Here is a 24,766-nt window from a genome sequence, read left to right on the forward strand (position 1 = left end):
TCCCGGCTCCAGCATTTCTGCTGCCCCAAGCAAAACAAAACAAAAAAAAAAGCCGCGATCGGCGGCGGCAGTTCAGCGGCAGGTCCTTCGCTCCTAGAGGGAGTGAGGGACCTGCCGCCCCCGAATTGCCGCAGGTGCCGCCCCTCTCCCTTGGCCGCCCCAAGCACCTGCTTGTTAAGCTAGTGCCTGGAGCCGGCCCTGGTTATACACAGTCCCGGCCGTCTGGACATTAATCCCTGTGCTGCGATGCAGCCGCGGCCTGTTTAACCCGAGGTCTGGACCCCAGTCGCAGGTTTGCTTTTGCTCTTGTTACAACAGCTCGTTGGCTCTGTTTGAATCACCGCCTTGCTGGGTTGAATAGGGAGAGTTGTGTGTTTGTATCGGTATATGTACGTGTGTGACGTCACGGAGGGGACACAAACTACTCCAGACACCCAGAATGGGGGTGCGATCACATACATTTGAGAACCGCTCCTCTCGATGGGGTCTTGGGGGGAGGGGTTCCCCTCTAACTCCACACAGTCCTCGCTGCTGTGTCTGATGCTGGCTACAAGCTGAGGAATGGGATTATCAGGATGAACTGACCTACTGAGGCAGAGCTGGGTGTGTGCGTGAAGTCACCACCCTCCTTTGAGGGGGATCGCGGAGCTGGGAGAGCAGGGGACAGCGGGTCGGGATTACAGGGCACTGGCAGAGGGGGCCGGGCTATGGGTTTGGGATTGAAGGGCACTGACAAAGTTGGGGGGAGGAGGAGGAGGGCAAACCCAGGGCTGGGGTAACAGGACGGCTCTGGGTCAGGATTGAGGGGCATTGACAGAGGGAGATCCCAGGGCTGGCATAACAGGGGACTGCAGGGCACCAGCAGAGCTGTGGGGTGGTGGTGGGGAAAGCCCAGGGCTGGGATAGGGGTGGAGGGGAGGGGGACTATGGGTCGGGGTTGAAGGGCACTGACAGAGGGAAAGTCCAGGGCTGGGACAATAGGGAGATTGAGGAGTCAGGATTGAGGGGCTATTAGCACAGCTGGGATGGGGGATTGACAGAGATTAGTAACAATGTCCTGGCTAGTCAGGGACTTTCCTCTCTTTATCACTGTTCTTTTTAGAAAATTCCCAGCCCGTGTGGCTTGGCTGCCTGCCATCAGATAAGAATCCCATTTTCTCAGTGAAACTGACCCAATCCCCACAGTTCAGTCCCATTGATTCTTTAGAGGATGTTTCTTCTTTCTCTTGAGGCAGGCTCCGTTGGCCCCAGCAGAAGATAACCTGGTGAGTGAGCTCCTTCGGCATCATCCCTGGGAGTTCGGGGGTTGTAGCAGGAGCAGCTGCTGTAGTTAAACTTACAAACCAGTTGCCATTAGAACCTCCTGCTTCCAGATGCCCGGAGCTGTGTAGCTTTCCCAGAGCAGGGATGTGGCAATGCCTGAGCGGGATGCTTCGTACCAGAGACTGGTTGAGTTTCATCCTGAGCTTGTTGCTGGGATCGTGTCTAATTGACGGAGCGGGAGTCTCTGGTCTGTAGCAGATGGATCGGTCATTCCGGTCTCTCTCCGTGAGTAGGTGAGAGACATGATCGAAAACTAACGGCTTGTCTCGTGGCTAATAGAGAAGAGAGTCTGTGTGAGTGGCACTGCTGGCTGAGAGGGTAGAAGGCAGAGCCTGTCTCTGGGTAGGTTGTGACATCTCCAGGTGAGTGTTGAAAGGGGGGGATTTGAAGCCGCTTTATCCCCAGAGTTGTCAGGTTGGAGGAGGTACATGAAACAGTCACACTTCTTAGTTAATGATTCTATCTATAAACGATTAATAAATTATGAGTAAATGCTAGAAGCAGGTTATAGAGATGTGTAATAGGCGCTACAGAGATGACTAGATGCACAGCAGTAAATGACTAGTATTGTTTCACTTTTCCTTTGTACTCCCCCGTCCGTCTGCCTGCACCCGCCCATTGTCTTGTCTCATACTTACATTAGAAACATGGACCATCCTTGTTCTGTGTTTGTCCAGCACCTGGCACAAGGGGATCTTGGTCCATGGCTGCGACTCCTACCTGCTGCTGCAATTTAAATAATAATAAAGATGCCACGGGGCTTATCTACGTGAGAAAGTTGAACTGAAATCAGATTAAAAATTACTTCAGTTTAACTAAACTGAAACATGCTTTTACCTGCTCTTTTTAGAGTTTGAGTGGCTCGTTTCAGTTTGTCTCAGATCAGATAGGAATAGGTTTAAGCTACCCGTAATGAACTGTCCTTAAACTCCAAACAAGTGTCCATGTGGAGTGGGGGTAAAAGGGGGGGGGGCGTTAACCAAACCAGTTTAGAAACTGATTTAAATTAGGTGCAACTTTGGGTTGGTCTCCACTGGAGAGTTAGGTCGCTGTAGCTATTTTGCTCAGAGGTCTGAAAAATTCACCCCCCGGAGATACATAGTTAAGCCAACCTCACTTCAGGTGTAGACAGCCCTACGTCAACAGGAGAATACTTCCGCTGACCTAGTTACCACCTCGCGGAGAGGTGGATTATCTACAGTTAGGGAAGAACCACTTGCGTTGCTATGGTGCCAACGCAGCAGCTGCGCCACTGTCGTGTTTCTAGTGTAGACGTACCCTGTCTCATGTAGACAAGGACTTAATTACATCTGTGCAACACAGGCTATAGACAAGCAGTCAGCCTCTGGAGCCGATTCTGGCTTGGGTTCTCACAGGGCAGGATCCCTGGAATTGGGATCTCTGCTGCTTTCATTGGTGGGTTTTCTGTATGTTGTGACTCTGTCTCCAGAGTCCTGTTTTGCATGTGGTGGCTGTCGGGTTTCTTTTTTGATGTTGCCACGTTACACACGTCTGGCAGGTCAGTGTGCGTTGTGGGGGTTCTGATTTTTGTTCTAAATAGTCAGCGGTTGTCAGGTTAATTACTGCTAAGGCGCTTCCTCCTGGCTGCTCTGGGGATTAGCTCTTTCCAGGTCCGACGTTCCCTTCTGCCGCTGCTTGTGCACCTTGCCGCCTCTCTCCCTGACTCTCTGATACCGGGTGCTCTCTCTCCCTGGCTCGGCCAGGTCACTGTTCCCAGGACATCGAAGTCTTTGCCTGAGACAGTTTCTCTGGAGCAGGGGTGGGCCACACCTGGGTATGGAAATTGTATGGCGGGCCATAAATGCTCATGAAATTGGGGGTTGGGGTGCGGGAGGGGGTGAGGGCTTTGGCTGGGGGTGTGGGTTCTGGGGTGGGGCTGGGACCAAGGGGTTCGGTGGGTGGGAGGGGGATCAGGGCTGGGGCAAGGGGTTGGGGTTTGAGGTGTGTGAGGGCTCCAGCTGGGGGTGCGGGCTCTGGGGTGAGGCCAGGAATGAGGGGTTGGGAGTGCAGGAGGGTGCTGGAGCTTGAGGGCCAGATTAAAATGTGTGAAGGGCCAGATGCAGCCCCCGGGCCATAATTTGCCCACCTCTGCTTTGGAGCCTTCTAATTCATTGCCCAGACAGTGCCACTTCCCCAGTGGCTGGGAGGGGAACCCGGGCCCACCCTCTACTCCGGTGTGGCCTATCCACTTAATTGCCCCCTTCCCAGCCTCATGAACCCCCTTCTAGGCTAGCGTGGGGAAGAGCACCCCATCACACGGCCTTGGTCCTGTGAGGAGCTTTGCCTGTCCAGAACTGGCTGGAGAATTGGGGTTTCTGAGTCTGACACCTTGCACCTCAGCTGGATGGAAACCAGTCTGAGCTCATTTGAAGGGGGGGAGGATTTCTGATTTATCTGCTGCATGTCTGCTTGGCCACTCAGATTGTAACAATGGCTTACTGCACTGAAAGGCAGGAATCAGCTAAACTTCTTCAGAAAGTCCTGATCGTAGGGCATCGAGTTTAACCGAGGGGGCTGATATTAGAATCCTAGACATGCAGGGCTGGAAGGGACCTCGAGAGGTCATCAAATCCAGCCCCTGCGCTGAGCACGACCAAGTACCCCCTTGACCAGCCCTGAGAGGTGTTTGTCCGACCTGGTCTTAAACACCTCCAGTGACGGGGACTCCACAACCTCCCCTGGAAGCCTGTTCCTGACCTGAACTCCCCTGAGAGTCAGGAAGTTTTTCCTAATATCGAACCTGAATCTCCCTTGTTGCAGATTAAGCCCATTATGCAAAGAGGCACCCCTGGAACCGGTGAAAGGTCCCAATTAAAATGGCCTTCGGAGTTGTAAGCAAGGTTAAAAAACGTCCCTCTCCTTTTCCTACACACTCTTAGCTGATTCTCGCAATAGGGAGCATGTTGCAGGTGGCAGCCAGCTGCCGAGGGAAGGGACCCTTCTAGATTTAGTACTAAATGTGGCGGGGAAAGAAACTTTTTTCCACCGAAAAGAAATACCAGTATCGATCCCAGACAACACCAGCTGTGAGCCTGAGGTGACGAGGCAGATGGGAGGGGGTGGGGCGAACAGTGTATCGGTGCAGGGGAGGGAAGTGGCATTTCCAGTGCCGCCGACCCTTGCCATGGGTTTTTCTCCGCGGGCGACGGGATTTCAGAGGGTGCTGGAGCTCGCCTGGCAAAGCTCCGAGTTTCTCATAGGAGGGGAAGGGGGAGCAGAGAGAGCCCCCCCCCCAGCTCAGGGCAGGTCTGCTTCGCCCCTCCCCTCCTGTGAGAAGGACAGACAAGGGTCCCTCTGTGTCTTCCCCGTTCCCCTCTGCAACACGCAGCCTGGGGCCAGGGATGGGGACCCTGCTGCAGCCCCCCCCTCCACCTGCCTGGGTGTGTGTGAAGAACTCCAGGAGGTGTAGGAGAAGCAGAGGTTGGGATGGGTGGGTCAGGGCATATGTGAGGGGCAGCACTAATCTAGGGGCCGTGGGGGCAGGGCATATGCAGGGAGGCAGCACTGATCTAGGGGGCCGGGCAGATGAGGGGGCAGCACTGATCGAGGGGCTGAAGGGGCAGGGTGGATGTGGGGGGCAGGGTAGATTTGGGGAGCAGCATTGATTTGGGGGCAGGGCAAATGTTGTGGGCGAGGGAGCTGCACTGATCTCGGGGCCTGGGGGGCAGAACTGATGTGGGGGCTGGGAGGAGCGGGTTGATTTGTAGGTTGGTGGTAGGATTAATTGCTGGGCAGGGGCTGGGCGGATGTGAGCTGAGAGCGCCACCTGGCAGAAGGGTTACATAGAAACAAAGTAGGAATCTGAAATTAGAATCAAAGGAGCCTGGATTTTTCGGGGCGGGTTTTTTCTATTGAAAGGAGCGAGGGCAGCGCGCAGGATTGTCAGTTTGTTAGAGATCAGCACCTGCGTTCCCCTTTCCTCCCCCAGCCTAGTCACTACCGCGTGGATGGGTCCGAGTCACAAGGAAACCACACGAGCCGCCCACACCGCCTGAGGGTGGCAGAATTTCCCTGCTTGTCATGTCGGCAACAATTATTCTCTTATTCCCAACCCCAACCCACCTCGGAGCTGGGCCACATGATTTGCCACCACATGTGTAACGGGACTTACGGCAAACATCTCATCTGTGTGAACCCTCCTAGGCACTGTCCGAACCCAGAACAAAACCACAGTCCCGCCCCCAGGGCTTTCCGATCAGTGTCCGTGAGACTCGGGTCTGTCCTGGGGCATCGTCCCCCCGCGCCCCGCCTCTCCCCGTGTGAACGCGTTTCCCCAGCTGGGGGCGCACACGGGCTTATGCGGGGCTCTGACAGCCCGATCGCTGAAGCGCAGGGCCGCGAGCCGCGCTGCGGGCGTCTGTGTCCGGCCCCGCAAGTGCCGGGCACCGGGTCTCTGGGAGCGTAGCTGGGCGGGGGGCGCTGCGGGGCGGGAACGGGACAGCGGCATTGGAGAAGCGCAGGGGGGTGACCAGGCGCGCCCAGGAGTGAACTGGGGCCTGGCAGAGCTACAGGCAGGAGCGGCTGCGGCTGGAGCGACAGTCCCGGGGGATTTTAGCAAAACGCCCCCTCGGCAGCCGGGCACCGCGCCCGTATCCCGGGCGCTCACCGGCTTCGGGGAGCTGGGGGAGCAGAGCGAATTTGTGTTTCCCCGCCCCCGCACTCCGACGCTGATTGGTGGAGAGTTAGCTCCACCCCCAACGGGGTTTCAGCCCTTGGAGCTGAAACCGGGTCCTGGTTAAAAAGTACACGTGCTTCTCTCAGCGGCGTTGTGAGAGCCGGATCCTAGGTGAGAGGCCTGGGGCAGGGAGGCCAGTTTCGGAGGGGGTCTGAGCCATAACCGGGCTGCTCGGGCTGGGGTGGGAGCTGGGACCGGGACCCCGCCGGGCTGGGGCCGGGTCCCATGGAGCCCGCAGACAAGCAGAGCTCCCGGGACATGGGGGTGGGTGGGGGGATCCTCCTTCCTTCTGCTGCACCGGGCGCCCGCACGGGGGTGGGCAGGGGTGGGGCTGGTGTGTGTGTTTGGGGGTGGGGGGAGGGAGCGATTTGTCCGAGATGCTGCGAGGGAGCCCAGTGTAGATCCAGACTGGAGAGCGGGTGGCGGATGCATTCCCCCCCCGCTTGAAGTGGTTCCCATCCCAGCCAGGGTTTGCTGTTTGGTTCAATGGCTCTCAGCGCCCCTGGGCGGTGGGGTGGGGAGATCACGGGGCGCTCTCAGCACTGATGCTGGGGTCCCTGTGCAGTGAGGCGGGCTGCAGGGGTACCGGGAGGGACGGTGTGGGGGTTGGGAGAGCATCGACTTGGGAAGTGGGTCCCCTTAGGAGGGCCCAGGAGGTGGTGGGGACCCACTGAGCCCTAGTGTGGATGCTCTGGGGGATCCCTGGGTGAACCGGGTGTTGGGTGGGGTGTGAGTTGGTGAGACTGTGAATCACAGTTTGGGGTCTGCGGGGAAATCACAAAGTGGTTTCAATATAAAGTGGCCCAGACAAGCTTTGGCCCCCAAATCTATTGTCAGAATAGACAATGAGGGAATCTTCTCCTCGTCCCGCAGGAACAGTCTGCCCCTGGGCATAACAATGCTGCATAAACCCTCATCCAGCACATGGACACTGCTGGGTCCAGACATCCCCCCATCCCCCTCCCTGACGCTATCATGTTAATAGAAATGTTGTGCTGGTCTGAGACCATCAGAAAGGGGGTGGGTGAGGGGGAAGGGCGCAGAACATCACAAAAAGCAACATCCCCATAGCAGGATCCAGCCAACTTCTGGCCGTGAACCTCCTGCCAATTCTCCTGTCTCATGGGATAAGAAATATGACCGCACCCAGTGCAGCCTCCAGCGCCAGACCCTGGCTCACGTTGGCCGTATCCAGCTGTCTTATAAGTCAACCACGTGTGTGAGACTCCAACGATGCTGTTTGTTCTATTGCATTCAGTGGCAACAAATGGGGGGGGGGGGGGATATTATTTAAAAAATTTAAAAAGTGGTGGGGATTTTTTAATCCCAAACTAAAATTTACAATTGCAAATTTCCTGCTGGAAAGTTTTGTAAAAACGAGAGTTTCCTCCCCAAACCCGCCTCCCCGTTAATTTTGGACCATTTGAATATTTTTTTGCTGGAAAACAGTGATCAAAAATATTTCCAGCCGTTCTACTGGAGCAGGTGTTTGGGCCAGTGGGCTCTGCATCCAGGGAAGTCAGGAGTGCAGCTGTCCTCTCTGCCTTGTGTTTTCCTGTGGGAGCGCTCCTCGCCCGAAGGGAAGGGCTGTCGCGGGGGGTTGTGCATTTTGAAAGCAGTTTGTAAGTAAGCTAGTAAGGAGTTAAGACACTGCATCTGTGGCCTCTTTCCAATTTATTTGTTCCCTTTATTTGCTCTCTTGTCTACACTGGCACTTCACAGCGCTGCAACCCCCCCTCAGGGCCGGTGCAAGGAAATTTCACTCCCTAGGCGAAACTTCCACCTTGCGCCCCCCCAGCCCTGCGGCAGCTCCCCCCCTGCCCTGAGGCACCCCCCCTGCAGCTCCCCCCGGCAGTTCCTCCCCCGGGAACCGTGCGGCAGCTCCCCACCCCAGCTCACCTCTGCTCCGCCTCCTCCCGGAGCACGCCGCCCCGCTCTAATTCTACTCCCGTCCCAGGCTTGTGGCACCAAACAGCTGATTGGCGCTGCAAGCCTTGGAGGCAGGAGAAGTGGAGCGGCGACCAGCCCAGGAATGCTATTAAAAAAAATAATGGGGGGCACCGCTTTTTGGCACCCCCAAATCTTGGCACCCTAGGCAACTGCCTAGTTTGCCTAAATGGTAGCACCGGCCCCTGCCCCCCCTGCTGCAAGTTTCAGCGCTATAAAATGCCAGGGTAGACAGTGCACCAGCGCTGGGAGCTACACCCCTCCTGGAGGTGGGTTTTTTACAGCGCTGGGAGAGCTCTCTGCCAGCACTGGTGCCGGGACTACACAGCCACGTTAAAGCGAAACATTACTGCCCACAGAAAGTTCTGTGATTAGAATCTGACTACATTTCCCTTTTGGTCCTGCGAATTGCAGCTGTGTAGAAAAACTTGATAGCTCGGAGTTAGTGGGTGGGAGGGGGGCATGAGATGGGAGGGCTCAGTAGCACTGTTGAAGGCAGTGTGTGTATGGAGGGGGGTTGTGTGCAGGGGGCTCCTGTGTTGAAGAGAATAGGGCTGTGCACAGGGCAAGGGTCCAAAGTGGGGAGTTTAGTCCGACTATGCTGAGGCATCAACGCTTAAAGACTCCATGGCACACTGAGGCAGCACTGGTGGGAAAACTGAGGCAGGAGTGAAAGGAGAGCCTGGTGTTTGGGTCTGGTGTCCTTCCGTGCTGCGCCCCTTTTTGGGCACCAGGTCTCCCCAAAACAATCCTCCTAGCCCCAAAGCTCCCCCCACAGCATCCCTTTCCTTTTCCATCAGAAGTGTGTCTGCGGGGGAGAAATGGCTGTGTTTGAGAGCATAAGGGGATAAGGGAAGCGAATATGGGGGGGGTAGGACAGGCCTGGCGGGGAGAAGGGCTGTGCTTGGGGAAAGTGCTGGGGTACTATGCAAAGGGAGAACCTGCATCTGGGGAGTCCAGTCAGAACCCCAACGTGCTCCTGCCTCAGTTTCCCCTGCCAGTGTGTCTGAGGCAGCCGTGTCTTGGGGAGCAGTTTCAACCTAGCATGTGGCCTCAGAACCTTTTAAAGAGAGGGGAAAGTCAGGTCTAGTAATCTACCAATGGGAACTTCCCATGCCCCGTGTCCCAGGTCGATAACAGCGATGACTCCGCGACCCACAGAAACTGCCCTTTACATGTTCCGGCTCTTCCCTCTTGCATTGCAGAACAGACACGTCGTGAGCCAGGAATCTTTCCAGCCCACCGGGACTGAATCCGGTAGCGAGAAAGCGAGGAGTCCGGCGTGTGCCCACATGTCCCGTCAAGACGAGAGAAAGGAATGGATCCCGCTGGGAAGAAACTGCGGTCAGAGGTTAATCCTGATATCCCTGGAAACCCCGAGAGCGGAGCGGAGCCAGGTAACTGAAGCCTGGTTCTGAGCACTTAAATGGTGTCTCTAGTGTCATCGTTTGTAAAGCCAAAAGGGACCAGTGTGATCACCTGTTCTGACACCCACCCTCCACCCACCCCATCCCCACTGCCGCACAGCACAGGCCATTGAATCTCACCCACTGCCCCCTGCATCCAGCCCACGCCTGCTGAGGGGGAAGCTAGAGCTTGTGTTTAAAAAAAAAAAGTGCAAACCTCTGGCTCTGTACAGATGGGTCTCTGCCAATACCAAAGAGCAAGTGTAGGAGGAGTCTCACCTTTCAGTGCCTGTGACTGTAACACCTGTGGGGGTGGGGGAAATTGCTGGGCCATCTGCTTTGCCTTAAACACGACTGTGGAAAATGCTGGCTAAGGACATGTGGGGAGACTGAAACTGTTCTCTCAGCTCCAGACGGCCTGGTGCCCTGGGTTTATTCCCTCTGGGTAAGCAGTTTGCCCGGATGCCAGGCCATCCAGCTCCCCCCAAATCAGGAGGTTGTTCAGGAGTGTGTGTGTGTGTGTGCATGTAGGGTTAGGGGCACGGGGAGAGCAGGGTCCCTGGTGTCAGATGTGAGACCTTGCATCCACCCGCCCCATTGCAAGCCTTAAGAAGCTGGTCTGCCTCCAGCAAGCTACAGCTAGATGCTCATCAAACCCTCTCTTATCCCTTTCGACTTGAGCGACTTGCCAAAAATGTGGTGTCTTGCAGTTACGAGGAGAAACAGACAGTGGGGTCTGGTCCCCTTTCATATAGTCTGGCTTATTTACAAAGTACAAAGTTGTGTTACCCCAAAGACGGGAGGAGTCAAATGATGGGAGACAGTTTCCTTGCTCATAGTTCCCAGCCTCTTTCAGCCAGCACTGTGCCCAAAAGCACGCTCTCAAGGTTTCTTCTCAGGATCCCATTGCCAGTGCTTCTGTGTCTGGCTTTCTGGCTGCCTGCTCCCCTCAGCTTCTCTGGTGTTTTTTCTTCTCTGTCTTGTGCGCACACACACGCACACACACACACACACACACACACACACACAGGCAAGCCCCTCTCCTACGTAGCTCAAACTCCCGAGTAGCCCACATGTGCCTCTGTGTTCGGATAGGGGCTTTGTAGTTTCATAAAGGAGCTTAGCTATAAGAAAGAATTATTGTAAAGGAAGGGTGGTGGTTACACCCAGCAGCTTCAACAACAACACAACAGCCACCTACAACATGATAAAGTCTCTTTGGGAGTCTGCTGAGCCTACCAAGGCTGCTTGTTAGTGATGGTTGTCACAGGACAAGCCAGGCCCGTGTTGCCAAGGTGTTAGAAGAAGCCCGTCCCCAGGTGTCTGTTAGAGGCGGGTATGCCCCACCCAGGATGGGGTCACATGGGTTGAGCCCCTGTACCTCGTTACCGTTGCTGTCATTCCTGTTCTGGTGGTAGGTCACTCTGTACGATGTCTCCAGGGTCAGCCTTGGTTTTTCCTTGATACTTTTCAATGAGATTTATTATGGTTGGAGACAACGTCTGTCACTCCCTGATATGTGGAACGTTGCAATGGAAAATAACCTGTGTCACATCTAGTCCACAGTCTCCCCTCTCTATACAGCACTCCAGGGAACCCGCTCAGGTTTGTGGAGGGGTGTGTGCTGTAGGGATAGGGTTGGGTTTTTGTTATTGTGTTTTACTGTTGGGGATTTTGTACTACACCCAGAGCCGTGGTCCCTGGTTTTTAAGATCTAAGGCGTAAATTAGCAAAACAGGATGTTTTCACTGAGATAGGTGTGGAAATTGTCAGTTAAGCTGTTTTTTAACCTAAAATGACTGAAACAGTCATTGTATTTCCCACTTCACTAGCTCAAAGCTCGCATGAGTTATGTTTTCCAGTGGCACACAAACAGAGTTAGGTAACCAGGGTAGGTGGCAAGGAGACTAAGGTGTGTTTTTTAGGGCTGGTATGCATGGGAAACATACAGGGAATAACTTCCCACGTGGACATTCTTATTCTGCAGTAAGTGGCTTTTTTGGTTTAGCTTTAACTCCTTGGTTTAAATTTCCACCTGGGCTTATACTGGGATCACTTTCCCATATAGACAAGCCTTTATACTCCAGTGGATGGCGACCGGTGGTCTGAAGTTTGTGGCTGTCTCCTTGGGTAGGAAGAGTGGGGTAAAACTGGATTGGAGGAGACTTCTGGGTGTCAGACAAAATCTGCCCTCTGCGCTCCTAGTTGGCTTTAGATGAGCAGGCAAAGACCAGAGCCACCTAAGGGATGATCTGAAGCACCATGAAGGGGCCTGATGCTCATTAGGACTGGAATTTGGGAAAGAAATAAAAGGAAGCTAAGACAATTGCCTAGGGAGGTTGTAGAATCTCCGTCATTGGAGATTTTTAAGAGCAGGTTAGACAAACACCTGTCAGGGATGGTCTATATTGCTTAGTCCTGCCATGAGTGCAGGGGGCTGGACTAGATGACCTCTTGAGGTCCCTTCCAGTCCTATGATTCTGTGAAAAGAGACAGACACCGCAAACCACCAAAAAGCAAAGCGCAGCACTGCCCCTCTGGACCCTTTTGTGACTTGTACTCTCAGCCCACGCCCGGTTACTGGACTTGGCAGAGTTTTCCAGGCTCTTTTAGCCCAATCGTCTTAACTCGAAAACTCAACCACCTCGGGGAGCCTGAAATATGTTAACAACCTTTCAGTTTTCCCAGCATGCTTAGCGGGACTGGGCTAAGTGACTTCAAGTCCCTCCTCCAAATTCCAAGCTAATACGCCATGTTCCAGAGGCCTCCAATCCATTGGGGTCTTTTTCACTCTCTCCTAGAGGCAGGAGCCACTGAAACAGAGGCTGTTCATGGTGATAATCCCCAGCTCTGACAGCACTTGTCATCAGGAGATCTCAGAGCACTTTACCAGGGGAAGCCAGTATCGCTCTCCCTGTGTCAGAGAGGGAAACTGAGTCCCAGAGAGGGGACGTGACTTGCCCACGTCAGGCAGTAGCAGAGCTGAGAACAGAACCCAGGCCCCCAGTATCCCAGGGCAGTGAGCTGACTTAAGCAGGTTGCCCCTAGTGAAGCACGGGGGATGGGTGGGTGCCCACAGCCTAAGGCGAGGAGCACTGAACCCACACTTTCAGCTAGTCACTGGGGGGTAACAAATGAAAAAACAGGGATGGGAGTGAGGGTCACAGATTGAAAATCAGGGATTCAGAGGGGGGCACCGAGAAAAGAACCCAGGACAGCGTCCGTTGCTCCTCACTGGTGTCCTGGGAGCCGGTGGACACGGCGCAGAGGGTCTCTGTCCAGAGACGTGGCTTCTGGAGGCAGCAGGTTGCAGGTGGGGTGACATGCTGAGATTTTAAAGGCCTGCCAGAGAGCTAGATTTCCTCTATTGTGCCCCCTCCCTACAATTCCCTTCTCCATTCCCCTCCCCCTCTGACCGCTTTTTTGCTGCTCCACTCCACTCCCCCCGCCCCACCCAATTCCATGCTCTCCTCTGCAGACCCCTCCAGAAGAGCAAACATCTGTGTGCGCCTGAGCAGGGCTGCAGAAGTGGGGTGCAGGGGCTGGAAAGGGGCTCTAGTGGGGGGCAGCCAAGCAGGGAGCTGCCCTGAATTTCACCATCTAGCAGATGAAGCCAAAACCAACCTTTCACAATCTCACTGTCAAGTTGGGATCTGGGGTTTTTTAAATGTTTTTTTTTTTAAAGTTTCTAACTCGTGACAGTCGCCAAATAAAACTAATTTGAATGATTTGAATAGTAGTTTAAGAGGAGAGAGGAGGGGAATTTATTAGCTGCCCACTGATTGCAAATGTACTGTAAGTGCCCTATTCTGACTGACGGTAATCAGTGTTTGAGGTTTTTTAATTGGGTTTTTTTAAGTGATTCATTTGCTAAATCAAAACAGGTCACTGCTCTTAATATCTAAATATATCACCGCCCAGACTTGGCAGGGAGCCAACACAACGCGAGGGGGGAACTGAAAGCCACTTGGGTGCAAGTGTGCGTGTCGACCAGTCCCCGACTCTGCAAATGCCCCAGCTTCTGTTAAAGGGACTGTCCGTACTGCAGCCGGGGGCGGGTGTTTGCAGACCTGAGCCAGCTTTGCTTTAGTGAGTGGCACTAAAAACAGCAGCGGGGCAGTGGCCCGGCTTTCAGCCTGGGCGGTGTGAGCCCCTCTGCCCCCCCACGTATGTACCAAACCCTGCACTGACACTGCTTCGCTGCCAGTTTTTAGCGGCACTCGCTAGATCCAGGCTAGCTCGGGCACGTCCACCCGAGCTGCAGTCACAGCTGCCGACTGCAGTGTAGACGTCACCTGGTCCCCTCCACGCCGAGTTCCGGCTGACGCTGGAGGAGGGTGAATGAGCAGCGGGAGGGATGGAGGGCAGGGAGGATGCAGCGGCAGGTGGGGGAAGGGGTCAGCAGCCAGAGGATGAGCCGTGATTAGGACGGGAAGGGGTCAGCTGTGGGTGGGAGAAATGGAGGGCAGGAAGCGGCAGCGGTGGGAAGGGTGGGGAGGAAGCAGCGGGGTGAGACAGGAAACCAGCAGTAATGGGGAAGGGTGTATGGGAGGGGAAGGGGCCAGCAATGGAGGGGGGGGATGATGGAGTCGCAGTGGTGGGGAGTGGGCTGTGGCTGTGGGGGAAGCAGGGGGCTGCGGTGCTCAGTGGAGGAGGATTCAGACCGTTAGCAGCCAGGAAGGGGATGTGGTAAGAACAGTAGCGTTGCAGTGTGCAGTAAATCCACTGTCGTGCATGGAAAATGAGGGCAGCCGGCGTTCGCCTCATGGAGACTCTGAACAGCGTCGATGCCGGCTGCTTCCTTTTGGCGTTAAGTCTTTCCATGGCAGGCGGCTGTGTGACCTCTAAACCTGTGAGTGATGCAGATTGGAAACTCCTGAGCAGCGTGACTGGCGTGTAAAGTGATCACAGGTTGTCACACGGTCTCCGGGGCCGATGCCCATGCCCACGCCCTACAGGAGCGTTGAAGCAGTTCCTCGCTTTTGACTCAGTATTTGCAGCATCTCGGTCCCTGTGTGGATGTCGACGCAGGCGGCGGTTAGCTGGGCTCTAGGGCTGTGTCACTCGGACAGCCTGGGAAAGCGGGGAAGAGCTGAGATACAGCAGCCCCTTGACCGCCATGGAGAGCCAGGCAGCAAAGGGGAACCGGCTCGCTGGAGCGTCCCTGGCTGGAGAGAGGCTGCAGCTTGCACAGGTGGGGTTGTATTTTCAGTGTTGGCTGTAAATGGCCAGGCCCTGTGGGGGAGCAGCAGGGAGCTGATCACGGTTAGGAGCAGGGCAGCTGGTTTGCACTCGCAGCTGCTGTATCCTGTGCGTGCATCCGGGATCAAGGCCGTGTCCTGCGGGGTGGGGGGACTTGGCAATAGCCCCTTGTATCCCTTTATTCTCCTGCCTTCTCTATCCTCTTCCTTCTATTGGTGAGGTTTTCACAGGTGCATCCACCCCAATGGGCTTCTACAGCCAGGCCTGAACCACCAGCTGGGATTGTGACTGGGGTGTGTGTGTGGGGGGGAGATATATCCTGGGGGGCCTCATACTGCCCCCTCATTTGAAGATCTGCCCGTCTCTCTCCCTTCACCACCTCATGTTCCTTTTTCCTGCTGTTCTTTGGGGCCAGTTTTTCCCTGTACGTGTGTGGACACAGATGGTCCTGCCTCAGGTTTCCTGTTCCCACGTGTTACGAACCCCCCTGTGTGAACCCCACCGTCCTGCACAGCTGCTGGGTGGGACTGCAGCTCCCTCAGCTCAGTGCGCACACCTGAGTCTTTGTCACTGTGAGTCACATTGACTGGGGGGATTTTTCCCATTCACCCCGGCACTGACTGCTGGGGGAAGGGTGGCCTAGTGGTTTGGGGGCTAGGCCAGGCGTTGGAAGATCTGGGTTTGAGTCCCTGTGTGACCCCGGGCAAGTGTTAGTCTTTCTCTGCCTCAGTTTCCCATCTGTACAATGGTCAGACCAGTAATTCCCTCTCTCACAAGGCTGCTGGGCGGGTAAGTTCATTAACAGTCTGTGAGGTGTTCACATATTGTGGAGATGGGGGCCAGAGAAGACCTTACCTAGATAGGACAGGAGATTTTTTTTTTTTAATGTTGGGGGCTGATCTAGTTCCCCCAGACCACAGGACTCCTCTCCCCCAGGGGCTGCCTGGGTTCATTCCATCCATATCTGAGATCATCATGAATCATCAGTGAGCAAAGATTCAAAAATCCTTCAGAGGAAATGAGTAAAGCTGGTGGGAACATTTTCCATCAAAATATGTAGCTTCATTGAAGCTAAAATGTTTTGCATAGTTGTATCGATTTTGATGGGAAGGTTTCTGAGGTCCACAGCTCTCTGGTCACTTCTGAAGAGAGAGAGGAGCATATGTCTACACTGCGGGGAAAGGTGTGTTCTCAACTGGGGTGGGTGACCCGCATTAGCTCACTTGGGTGAAAATAGCAGTGAAGACTCGGCAACTCGGGCTAGCAGCTCACATTAAAGCCTGAAATGGAGTCTCGGGTTGAACTTGGGGGGGCTAACCCCAGTTGTCTTAAAGGTCTTTGCTGCCATTTTAATACGGAGTAGCCAACCCAACTTCAGAACATCCCTTTTTCTCTGCAGTGTGGACGTACACAGAAAAAGGCACTTTTGAAAAATTTGTGGTTTGAACTAAAACATATGAGAACTAATTTCCAAACTGAGAAAACTATCACAAAAAGGAATTGGCATCAGCTCGCCAGCCTAAGATAGTTTCTTGTGTGAAGAAAGATACTCATTACTGTCTCTAGAGTAGCCCAGCCTCTTGGGCATAGCTAGGCATGCAAGCTTAGTGTCTGGGAGAGGGCACAGGCTGGGCAGGGGGCACAGACTGCCAAGTAAGGGTGAGTCCCACACTCCTATCCCTTCTCCCATGTTAGCTTGGAGCCAGTCGCCCTTGGGACATTCTGTGTGTCAGCTCTGGGAGAGTCCGGTAAGGAGCAAAGAGTGGAATTAACAACCCCATTCATCATGTGGCACAGGTCTGGCAGCTGGGCTAAGTAAGCCACCATCTCTGCAGTCATCCCTCATGCAACCAATGAAACTGTTGCATGCAAAGTGACAGTAGAGTAAGGATGGTGATTGGCTGAGTTACCTCTGACATCACAATAGTCTAGGCCAGGGGTTCTCGACCTTTTTCTTTCCGAGGCTGTGTCTACACTGCCCCTTTCGGCGCTAAAACTTTAGTCGTTCAGGGATGTGGAAAAAACAAACAAACCCTGAGCAACAAAAGTTTTAGTGCTGAAAAGCGCCAGTATAGACAGCGCTTTATTGTCAGGAGCCACGCCTCATTCGGGGTGGTTATTTTTTATCGCCAGGAGAGCTCTCCCCCGGCGATAAAGTGTGACTACACTGCCCACATTGCAGCGCTGCCGCGGCCGTGCTTTAACGCGGGCAGTGTAGACATGCCCTGAGGCCTCCCCAACATGCTATAAAAACTCCACGGCCCACCAGTGTTAAAGCCAGGGCTGGCGTTAGAGGGTAGCAAGCAGGGCAGCTGCCCGGGCCCCAAACCACAGGGGTCCCCCAGGCTAAGTTGCTCAGGTTTCAGCTTCAGCCCCAGGTGGCAGGGTTCAGGGCCACAGGCTTCAGCCCTGCACAGCGGCGTTTCAGCTTTCTGCCCTGGGTCCCAGCAAGTCTAACACTGGCCATGCTTGGCGGACCCCTGAAATCTGCTTGCGCCCCCCAGGGGGCCCCGTACCACTGGTTGAGAACCGCTGGTCTAGGCTCTGGGCATGGCATAGATCTATCCCTTACTGTAGCTGCACACTGCACGGGTGTAAGCTGTAAAGTCTGAATGGCTGAGAACTTAAAAATTGGGCGGTAACAGGCCGGGGATGTCAGTGGTGAATGAACCTGGTGATATTCCGAACAAAAAGAGCTTTCGGCCATATTAGTAGCTACTTCCATTGCTTCCCAGTGACTCTGCGGAGATTGTAGGCTCCAGAGCGACACAGACAGACTGACACTGCTGGGGTCCTATTCCATAGATAGATAAGGGCAGCCGTTCAGCACAATGCTCCTTGCACCAACGCAGCTCAGACCCTGGTGCAGCTACTGACTCTGGGTACCCCACTCTCAGGAGAATTAAGGGCTTTTTCTCTTTCAGGGAATGTCTCTAGCTGCAAGCTCAGGAAACGTGCTGCATGTACAGTCGCAGTGAGCGTTGTACTTGTCATTCTGATTGTTGCTGTTGTTGTTCTGGCAGGTGAGTGGCTAATCCCTGTGTCTGTGTGTTCCATTTACATGGAGCTGGCCACGCCGCTCCGGGGCTGTGAAAAATTCCATGCCCGGAGCACCACAGTTAGGTCAACCCAACCCCCGGTGTAGACCCGGCTGGATCGACAGAAGGGTCCTTCCATCGACCTAGCTACCACCTCTTGCAGAGGTGGATTAACTACCGCGATGGGAAAAACCCTTCTGTTAATGTAGGAAGTTTCTACGCTCCAGCACTATCATGGCACAGCTGCAGCAGCATAGCAGTGCCATTGTCGTGCAGACATACCCAGAGTCACGGGCTGTCTCCTCTCGGGCATCAGCCGTGGGGGCCAGGAACGCATCTTCAGACTCTCCCTCCTGGAGTCTTGTTTGTGATGACAAAACTGGCCCTTTAAACTGTCTTCCTGGGTAAGTGTGTATCATTGTAATGAAAGGGATAAACGTCGGTTCCTGAGATAATACAAACAGGAAAGGAATTTCTCCTCCAAAGAGCATACAGTCTCTGGGATGTCTGCCCTACGGAGACTACACTGACATAGCTGTGTTGCTCTGGCTATGCCGGCATAACACCATAGTATAGACCCAGCCTACGCGGACAAAGATTTTTCCTTCGGTGTTGGAACACCGCCTCCCTGAGCAATGGTACCCACGTCAACACCAGCCTTCTTCCACCAGGATAGCTGCGTCTACACTAGAGGTTATGTCGGTTTGGCTATGTCACTCGGGGGGGTGTGTGTGTATTTTTTCACACCCCTGACCTATCTCTTAAGTGTAGACCAACCCGCAGTAGACGAAACAAACTGTTACCGAGGGCAGGAGAAAGAGAAGCAGTGAATAAAGTGGCCTTATGGAGACTGTTAGGTGGATGTGGCCAAAGCTCTTATAAGTTTTAGTGCATACGGAAATGTGGCTCTGTAGATATTACTAAACATTGTACAATAGTTAGTTAGTTGTTGTTATCCAGAGGAGCTGTATTTCTGCCAAATTCACCGTTGTGAAAAACACGTCACGGACTGTGAAATCTGGTCTCCCCTGTGAAATCTGGTCTCTTGTGTACTTTTACTCTATGCTATAAAAGTACCCTATACTATATGGTAAAAGTATACAGAAGAACACAGCGTTTTTCAAACTGGGGGTCCCAACCCAAAAGGAGGTTGTAAGCCTATTGTGGGGGGGGTCACGGAATTGCCACCCTTACTTCTGTGCTGCTGCTGGCGGCAGCGCTGCCTTCAGAGCTGGGCACCTGGCCAGCAGCCGCTGATCTCCGGCCACCCAGCTCTGAAGGCAGCACAGAAGTAAGGGTGGCCAGTACCATAATCTCCCTACAATAGCCTTGTTAACCCCTTTTGGGTCGGGACCAAGGCCGGCTCCAGCTTTTTTGCCGCCCCAAGCAGTAAAGAAAAAAGCCACACACAAAAAAAGCCGCGATCGGCGGCACTTCGGCGGCAGCTCTACCGCGCCGCTTCATTCTTTGGTGGCAATTCGACGGCCGGTCCTTCCCTCTGAGAGGAACTGAGGGACCTGCCGCCGAAGACCCGGACGTGCCGCCCCTTCCCATTGGCCGCCCCAAGCACCTGCTTCCTGTGCTGGTGCCTGGAGCCGGCCCCGGTTGGGACCCCCAGTTTGTGAAACGCTGAGTCTTAAGGGCTTTAAGTGTTTATATTTTGCCATTTTTAAATACATATTCACGTTTTGTTGCAACACCGTGAAATGTAAGATTTAAATATCTGAAACCGTGAAATTCAAGATTTTTAAAATGCCGTGACCATGAAATTTAGGGAAATGAATTGTGAATTTGGTAGGGCCCTAATCATAACTGATACACATAAAAAGGAAGGAGCAGGAAACCAGGGTTAAGGTTGCACTTTGGAGCCTTTCCTCATTTCCATCTGGTGGGTATTTGCATCTGGGGGAGCAGGGGAGGGAAAGGATGGGCTCTTACCCTTATGTTGCTCTCTCAATTTCAGTGCTGGTACTTAAAGTACAGCCCCAATTCATGGTCTGGTGCCCAGACGGCTGGATCGGATACCGAGGGAAATGCTACTATTTCTCTGAGGCTGAAGAGAACTGGAACAACAGCCAGAGCAACTGCTCTGTACTTGGCGCTTCCCTGGCTGTGATTGACAGCAAGCAGGACCTGGTGAGAAGGAAAACAGACCCATTCTGGGGGCAATAGGCTATGCTAGAGTTATGGTCAAGGTCTTCAAGGCGCTCCGTGGCCTAGGCCCAGGGTGTCTATAAGAGCCTAAAGCTCCAGGATGAAGACCTTGGTTGACATCTCTGCTCCTCTGGCACCATTTAAGGGCAAAACTTCTCAGTGAGGGAGATGGAGTTTCCTTGGTGGCTGGTCCTAGCTTGGGGAATGGACTCCCCCAGGAACTAAGGACCGTCCAGAACCTCACCACCTTCTGCTCTGAGAGCGAGGTGCACTTTGAGCTGTCTTCTCGGATATCCATGTAACTCACTGGTGAGCGTGTCACTGGTTACACTCTGTGCTCGTCCACAGAGGATCTGTGCTGACTGGAGAGGGTTGCTTCGTTAGCTCCAGCTGGCGTGCCTTGGGCTTTTTCGTTATGGAGGTTCCTAGTGTGTCAGCCAAGGTGGCCGCCTTCCCATAAACATGTAGCGTATGCACTTCAAATAACAAAACCCTACCAAAACAAACTGCTCCACTACACACACACGACTCTCCCCCTTGGGGGAGAGAACGAATCACATGTAACGGGTTAATCACGTCACTTAATTCATGAGTGGAAGATGCTCAACTACAAGGGTGATGGGGTAAGACCCCATGTAGAATAGTGTAGGCACACGGGATGATGCATATTGTTAAAATTGCCTACGCCACTGGTCCCCAAACTATGGGGTGTGGTCTCCCCCAGGGAGGCGCAGAGGAATGTTTTGGGGGGGCGCGTCTGGCAGGGCCCGAGTCAGCCCCCATAGGGGGCAGGGAGGGAGCCACAGCCCAGCTCTGGCCCTAGCCGCAGCTCCTCTCCACCTACCAACCTAGCTCTGGCCCCCCAGCCCCAGCTCTGCCCACCCCAGCTCCAGCCCCAGCCGCAGCTCTGCCTCCCCCTCCCTCAGGCCAGCTCCTCCCCCATCCCCAGCTCCGCCTTCCGCTCAAGCTCCTCTTCTGACCGATTCCGTTACTGGTAAGTGGGGACACGACAGGAAAAGTTTGGGCACCACTGGTCTGAGCATTTCCATTTTTCAGTTGCTTATAACTGTGCCCCGGGTTTTCCTTTTGTGTTCTTTGCAGGAGGTTTTCTCTGAACTTTACTCTCTCAAGGGGAGGTTTTTTTCCTGAAAGTTTCAGGAAATCCACTTGATTATTTCTCTCATGGTAGCACCTAGGAACTCCAGCCCAGAATTTTTCAGTGAATTTACAAGTTACCAAAAACGTGCCCAGCTCTAACTGGAAACAAGTCAAAGCTCCCAAGTGCCACGTTAACTCTGGTTTTCCTTTTCCTTCCCTTTGGTGTGGATCAGTTATGATCCAATCTTTAGTTATGTGGCCCCCTGCTGTGTTTTCCGCAGGACCCCTGCCTCATTCAGCGCCCAAAGAATGGGGCAGGGCTGTGTGATGAATTCCTCTGGGGTCCGCAGCTTCCTGCCACGTTTGCTGCACTGGTTGCACGGGGCGCTGTGACTGAGGCGGGGCTGAAGGGATGGTCTGAGGTTAAGCCACTAAAGTGGAACCCAGGAGCTGTAGTTTCAGTTCCACACTTTGCTTTAACTAACTCAGGAACATGTCTGTATAACGTGACTCTGTGCTGCCCGTAGCCCTGTGAGCAGCGCACGTGGAATCAAACTCTTTCCTTTTTCTGTGTTACAGGATTTCATGTTGCGATACAAAGGCGTCTCCGAGCACTGGATCGGCCTCTGGAGAGAGCAGGAGAGACAGCCCTGGAAATGGGTGAATGGCTCTGATTTCAACAGCTCGTGAGTCCTTTTTCTGTCTGTTTAGGTTCTGAACACTAGGTTGTGGGGCTGAATTCAGATGGAGCCAACGTTCACCATGTGAACCCCAAAATACTGATGGGGAGTGAGGGAAATCTGTATTGTCTCCGGGATTTGGGGCTCACTCTCATATAGCTGAGACATGGATCAAGCGAAGCAAGGGATGCTGCGCTGTTAGGGGGATGGTAACACTAGAGTTGTTGAACTTTTCATTGAAACTGTTTATTGGTGGAAAATTGGGGTTTTGATAAGATTTTTTCATAAAATGTCTTTTCATGGAAAAATTTGACTTTTTTTAATCAAACCGTCCCCTCCTCCCCCCCCCCACCCCCCAAAAACCCCCACAACAACCAAAAACTGAAATATTTCAGCCCAAAATGCTGCCCATATACCTCATGGGAGTTGTTGTTTGCTTTCCTCATATTCCCAATCTCCCCCTTTATGGGCTGAGCTCCCCAACTGGACAACAACTCCCATGGTGCAGCATGGCCAAGGGACTCCATGATGCACCACCTCCCCTCACCAAGAGAGATCAGGGGCACCATGGGAGATGTAGTTTGGACATGGAGCTCGGCCTATAGCAAAGAATGGGAGTATGAGGCAGTTGCACTGCATCTCCCATGATGTATTGCCTCGTCTTGACCAGTAGTACGACCATGGTGCACTCTGGGAGATGTAGTCTGAATGGGGAACCTGGTCTCTAGAGGAAAAGGGGAGCACGAGGCACCTGAACTACAGCTCCTATGAGGCACCATGGCAGCTTTTCCAAATTGAAATATTTTAAGTTGTGATTTGGGGGGGGGGGGGGGGGAGAAAGGGGTCAAACTTGTCTGGGCCGAATCCACCCACCTCATCTCCTCCGACTCAGACTCCAGTCCCTGGGGAGCTGCAGGCCCGATGCCTTTGGGGAGTCGGAGGCTGGAGAAAAGGAGTGATACCTGGTCCGGGGCTGAACGTTTGACACCCATGTCTTAGACTGAGACAACATCAAAAAGAGAGAACAGAGTTTGCATGTGTGTCAGCGGCCACATATCTCCACAGACAGCGGAGTCCTTTGAGATTCAAGGGAAAGCAAAAGGCACCACAGTGAGTCAGTTCCACCACAGCTAACAGACTTCACAGTTTGAGTTATTCACACAACAACAACCGTCAGTATGAAAGGGGCCGCAGAGAAACCCTCGTGAGTGGAGACTGACTCCCCTGCTCACTGCCACCCGGGGCCACCTTCAGGAATTGGGTTCCTCAGTGCAGCCCGGCTAGGCCAGGTCCTACATGAGCCTGTCACATACCCTGGAGCACAGGAAGGCCCAGGCTGGTTCTGACCCAAGGTCCATCTAGACCCATCTCCTGTCTTTGCCAGTGGCCAGCGCCAGCTGCCCCCGAGGAAGGTGTAAGAACTAGAGCTGTCGGAATGAGCGATTTTGCCGTTCGCTGGCTGAACTGAAAATTTGGGAGCAGAAGAACCTGGATCAACCAGAAACGAAACATTTTCAGTTTTCTTGGCAAAACAAAGAGCCAAAGTTTTTACTTTCACGTCAAATGAATTTTCTTTTATTCAACCTGAAATGAAATGTTTCCTTTCAGTTTCAGGCATTTTTAAACTGCTTTTTTTTAAAATTAAAAGCAAAGGAAATTTGGAAGCACCAGGCACAAACCCAATGGTGGTGTCCGTCCTCCATCCTCCGACCCCCGTACTCCCTAGCCCCTGGTTAGGGCACTCAACCTGGGTCTCCTGTATCCCAAATCAAGTCGTCACCCTGCCTGCTTCAGAGTAGGGACTTGAACCTGCGCTTTCCTCATCCCAGATAAGCAGGCTAATGACCCGGTGGCTATCGGGTTTTCCAGTTTTGTGAAGGGCACCCAAGTCCCCTTGTCAGTCTAGCCTAAAGAAAAAATTAATTTAGGCCCAAATGTTTCAGGCAACCTAAAATTGCATTTTTCGGTGACTAAACTCTTCATCTGAAACACGTCCCCTGGCTCTAGCTAGAAAATCCTTCCCCCGCACACCTGCAATAGTAGAGGTGGGCTCATTTGGCCCCCCTCACACATGAGGGAGAGATACAGTGATCCAGACTGGAGGTGTTAGATCAGCAGTTCCCAAACGGGGGGGCGCGCCGTCAGCAGACGGGGTGGCAGTGACCCCTAGTGTGCAGAGCGTGCCACTTTGCTCCACCCGGCACCACCTCGCCTGTACGGTTCCTGTGAGGGCACCGTGCGCAGAGGACTCCATTTTGCTCTACAAAGTAGCATCCTCCATACGGCATGACTTTGCATGACCTAGGCATGAGGTCACGTTGTGGGGTGGATGCCATTTTGTAGAGCAAAATGGCGTCCTCTGTGCAGCATGACTCTGCACAAAATGGTGCACAGAAGACCACGCTCTGCCATAGATGCCGACTTACTTAGATCCCGGGGGTGCTCGACCACTGCTTTGCCCCAGGCCCTGCCCCCACTCCTCCCCTGCCCCCACTCCTCCCCTGCCTCCAACTCTCCCCACCCATGCCTCTTCCTGCCCCTGCTGTGCCCCTGGCCCTGGCCCTGCTCAACCCTTCCCCCAAACCCCCAGCCCGCCTCTTCCTGCCCTGCCCCATTCCAGCCCCTCCCCTGCCTCCTGCCACTGCTCTTCCCCCTCCCTCCAGTGCATCCTGCACGCTGCTGAACAGCTGATCCGTGGTGGGTGGGAGGCGCTGGAGCTGATCCACGGGGCCACCGGCAGGCAGGAGGCGCTGCAGGGGAGAGCAAGGTGCTAATCTGCAGGTGGCTGGTGGGAGCTGAGCACCCACTATTTATTTTTTTTTTTTTTTCCCCCATATGTGCTCCAGCCCCAGAGCACCCACCGAGTCAGTGCCTATGCGCTGGGTGGAGGACGCCATTTTGCTCTACACAATGGCGCCCTCCATGCTGCCTGGTCTCCTGGGAGGAAATAATTCATTAACATGGGGTCATGCTGGCAAAGAGTTTGGGAGCCCCTGCGTCAGGCGCATTCTCCCACTGGCAGTAACAGGACAGGCCCAGCTGCTGGCTGACTATGGCTTTATCGTTTGTTGCAGGTTCCCGATAGGAGGAGGAGGAAACTGCGCGTACCTGAATGACAACGGCGTCAGCGCTTCAAGGTGCATCACCGAGAGAAACTGGGTCTGCAGCAAACCTGATGCTTATACAAGCCAGAAAAACGCGACGCAGAGGATAAGGAGCTGA

At 53.8% G+C, this 24,766-nt stretch overlaps 1 protein-coding gene across 1 annotated transcript; it reads left to right on the plus strand.

The window, feature by feature from the left end:
- Positions 1 to 9,284: 9,284 nt before the first annotated feature.
- LOC135887330 (C-type lectin domain family 2 member D-like) lies at positions 9,285 to 24,766 on the plus strand. The gene is made up of 5 exons (XM_065415093.1): positions 9,285 to 9,363; positions 17,499 to 17,597; positions 19,576 to 19,748; positions 21,444 to 21,550; positions 24,619 to 24,766. The coding sequence occupies exons 1-5, from the start codon at positions 9,285 to 9,287 to the stop codon at positions 24,764 to 24,766; spliced, it is 606 nt and encodes a 201-aa protein (XP_065271165.1).

Source organism: Emys orbicularis, chromosome 13 (genome assembly GCF_028017835.1).
Source record: "Emys orbicularis isolate rEmyOrb1 chromosome 13, rEmyOrb1.hap1, whole genome shotgun sequence".
Lineage (NCBI taxonomy): Eukaryota > Metazoa > Chordata > Testudines > Emydidae > Emys > Emys orbicularis.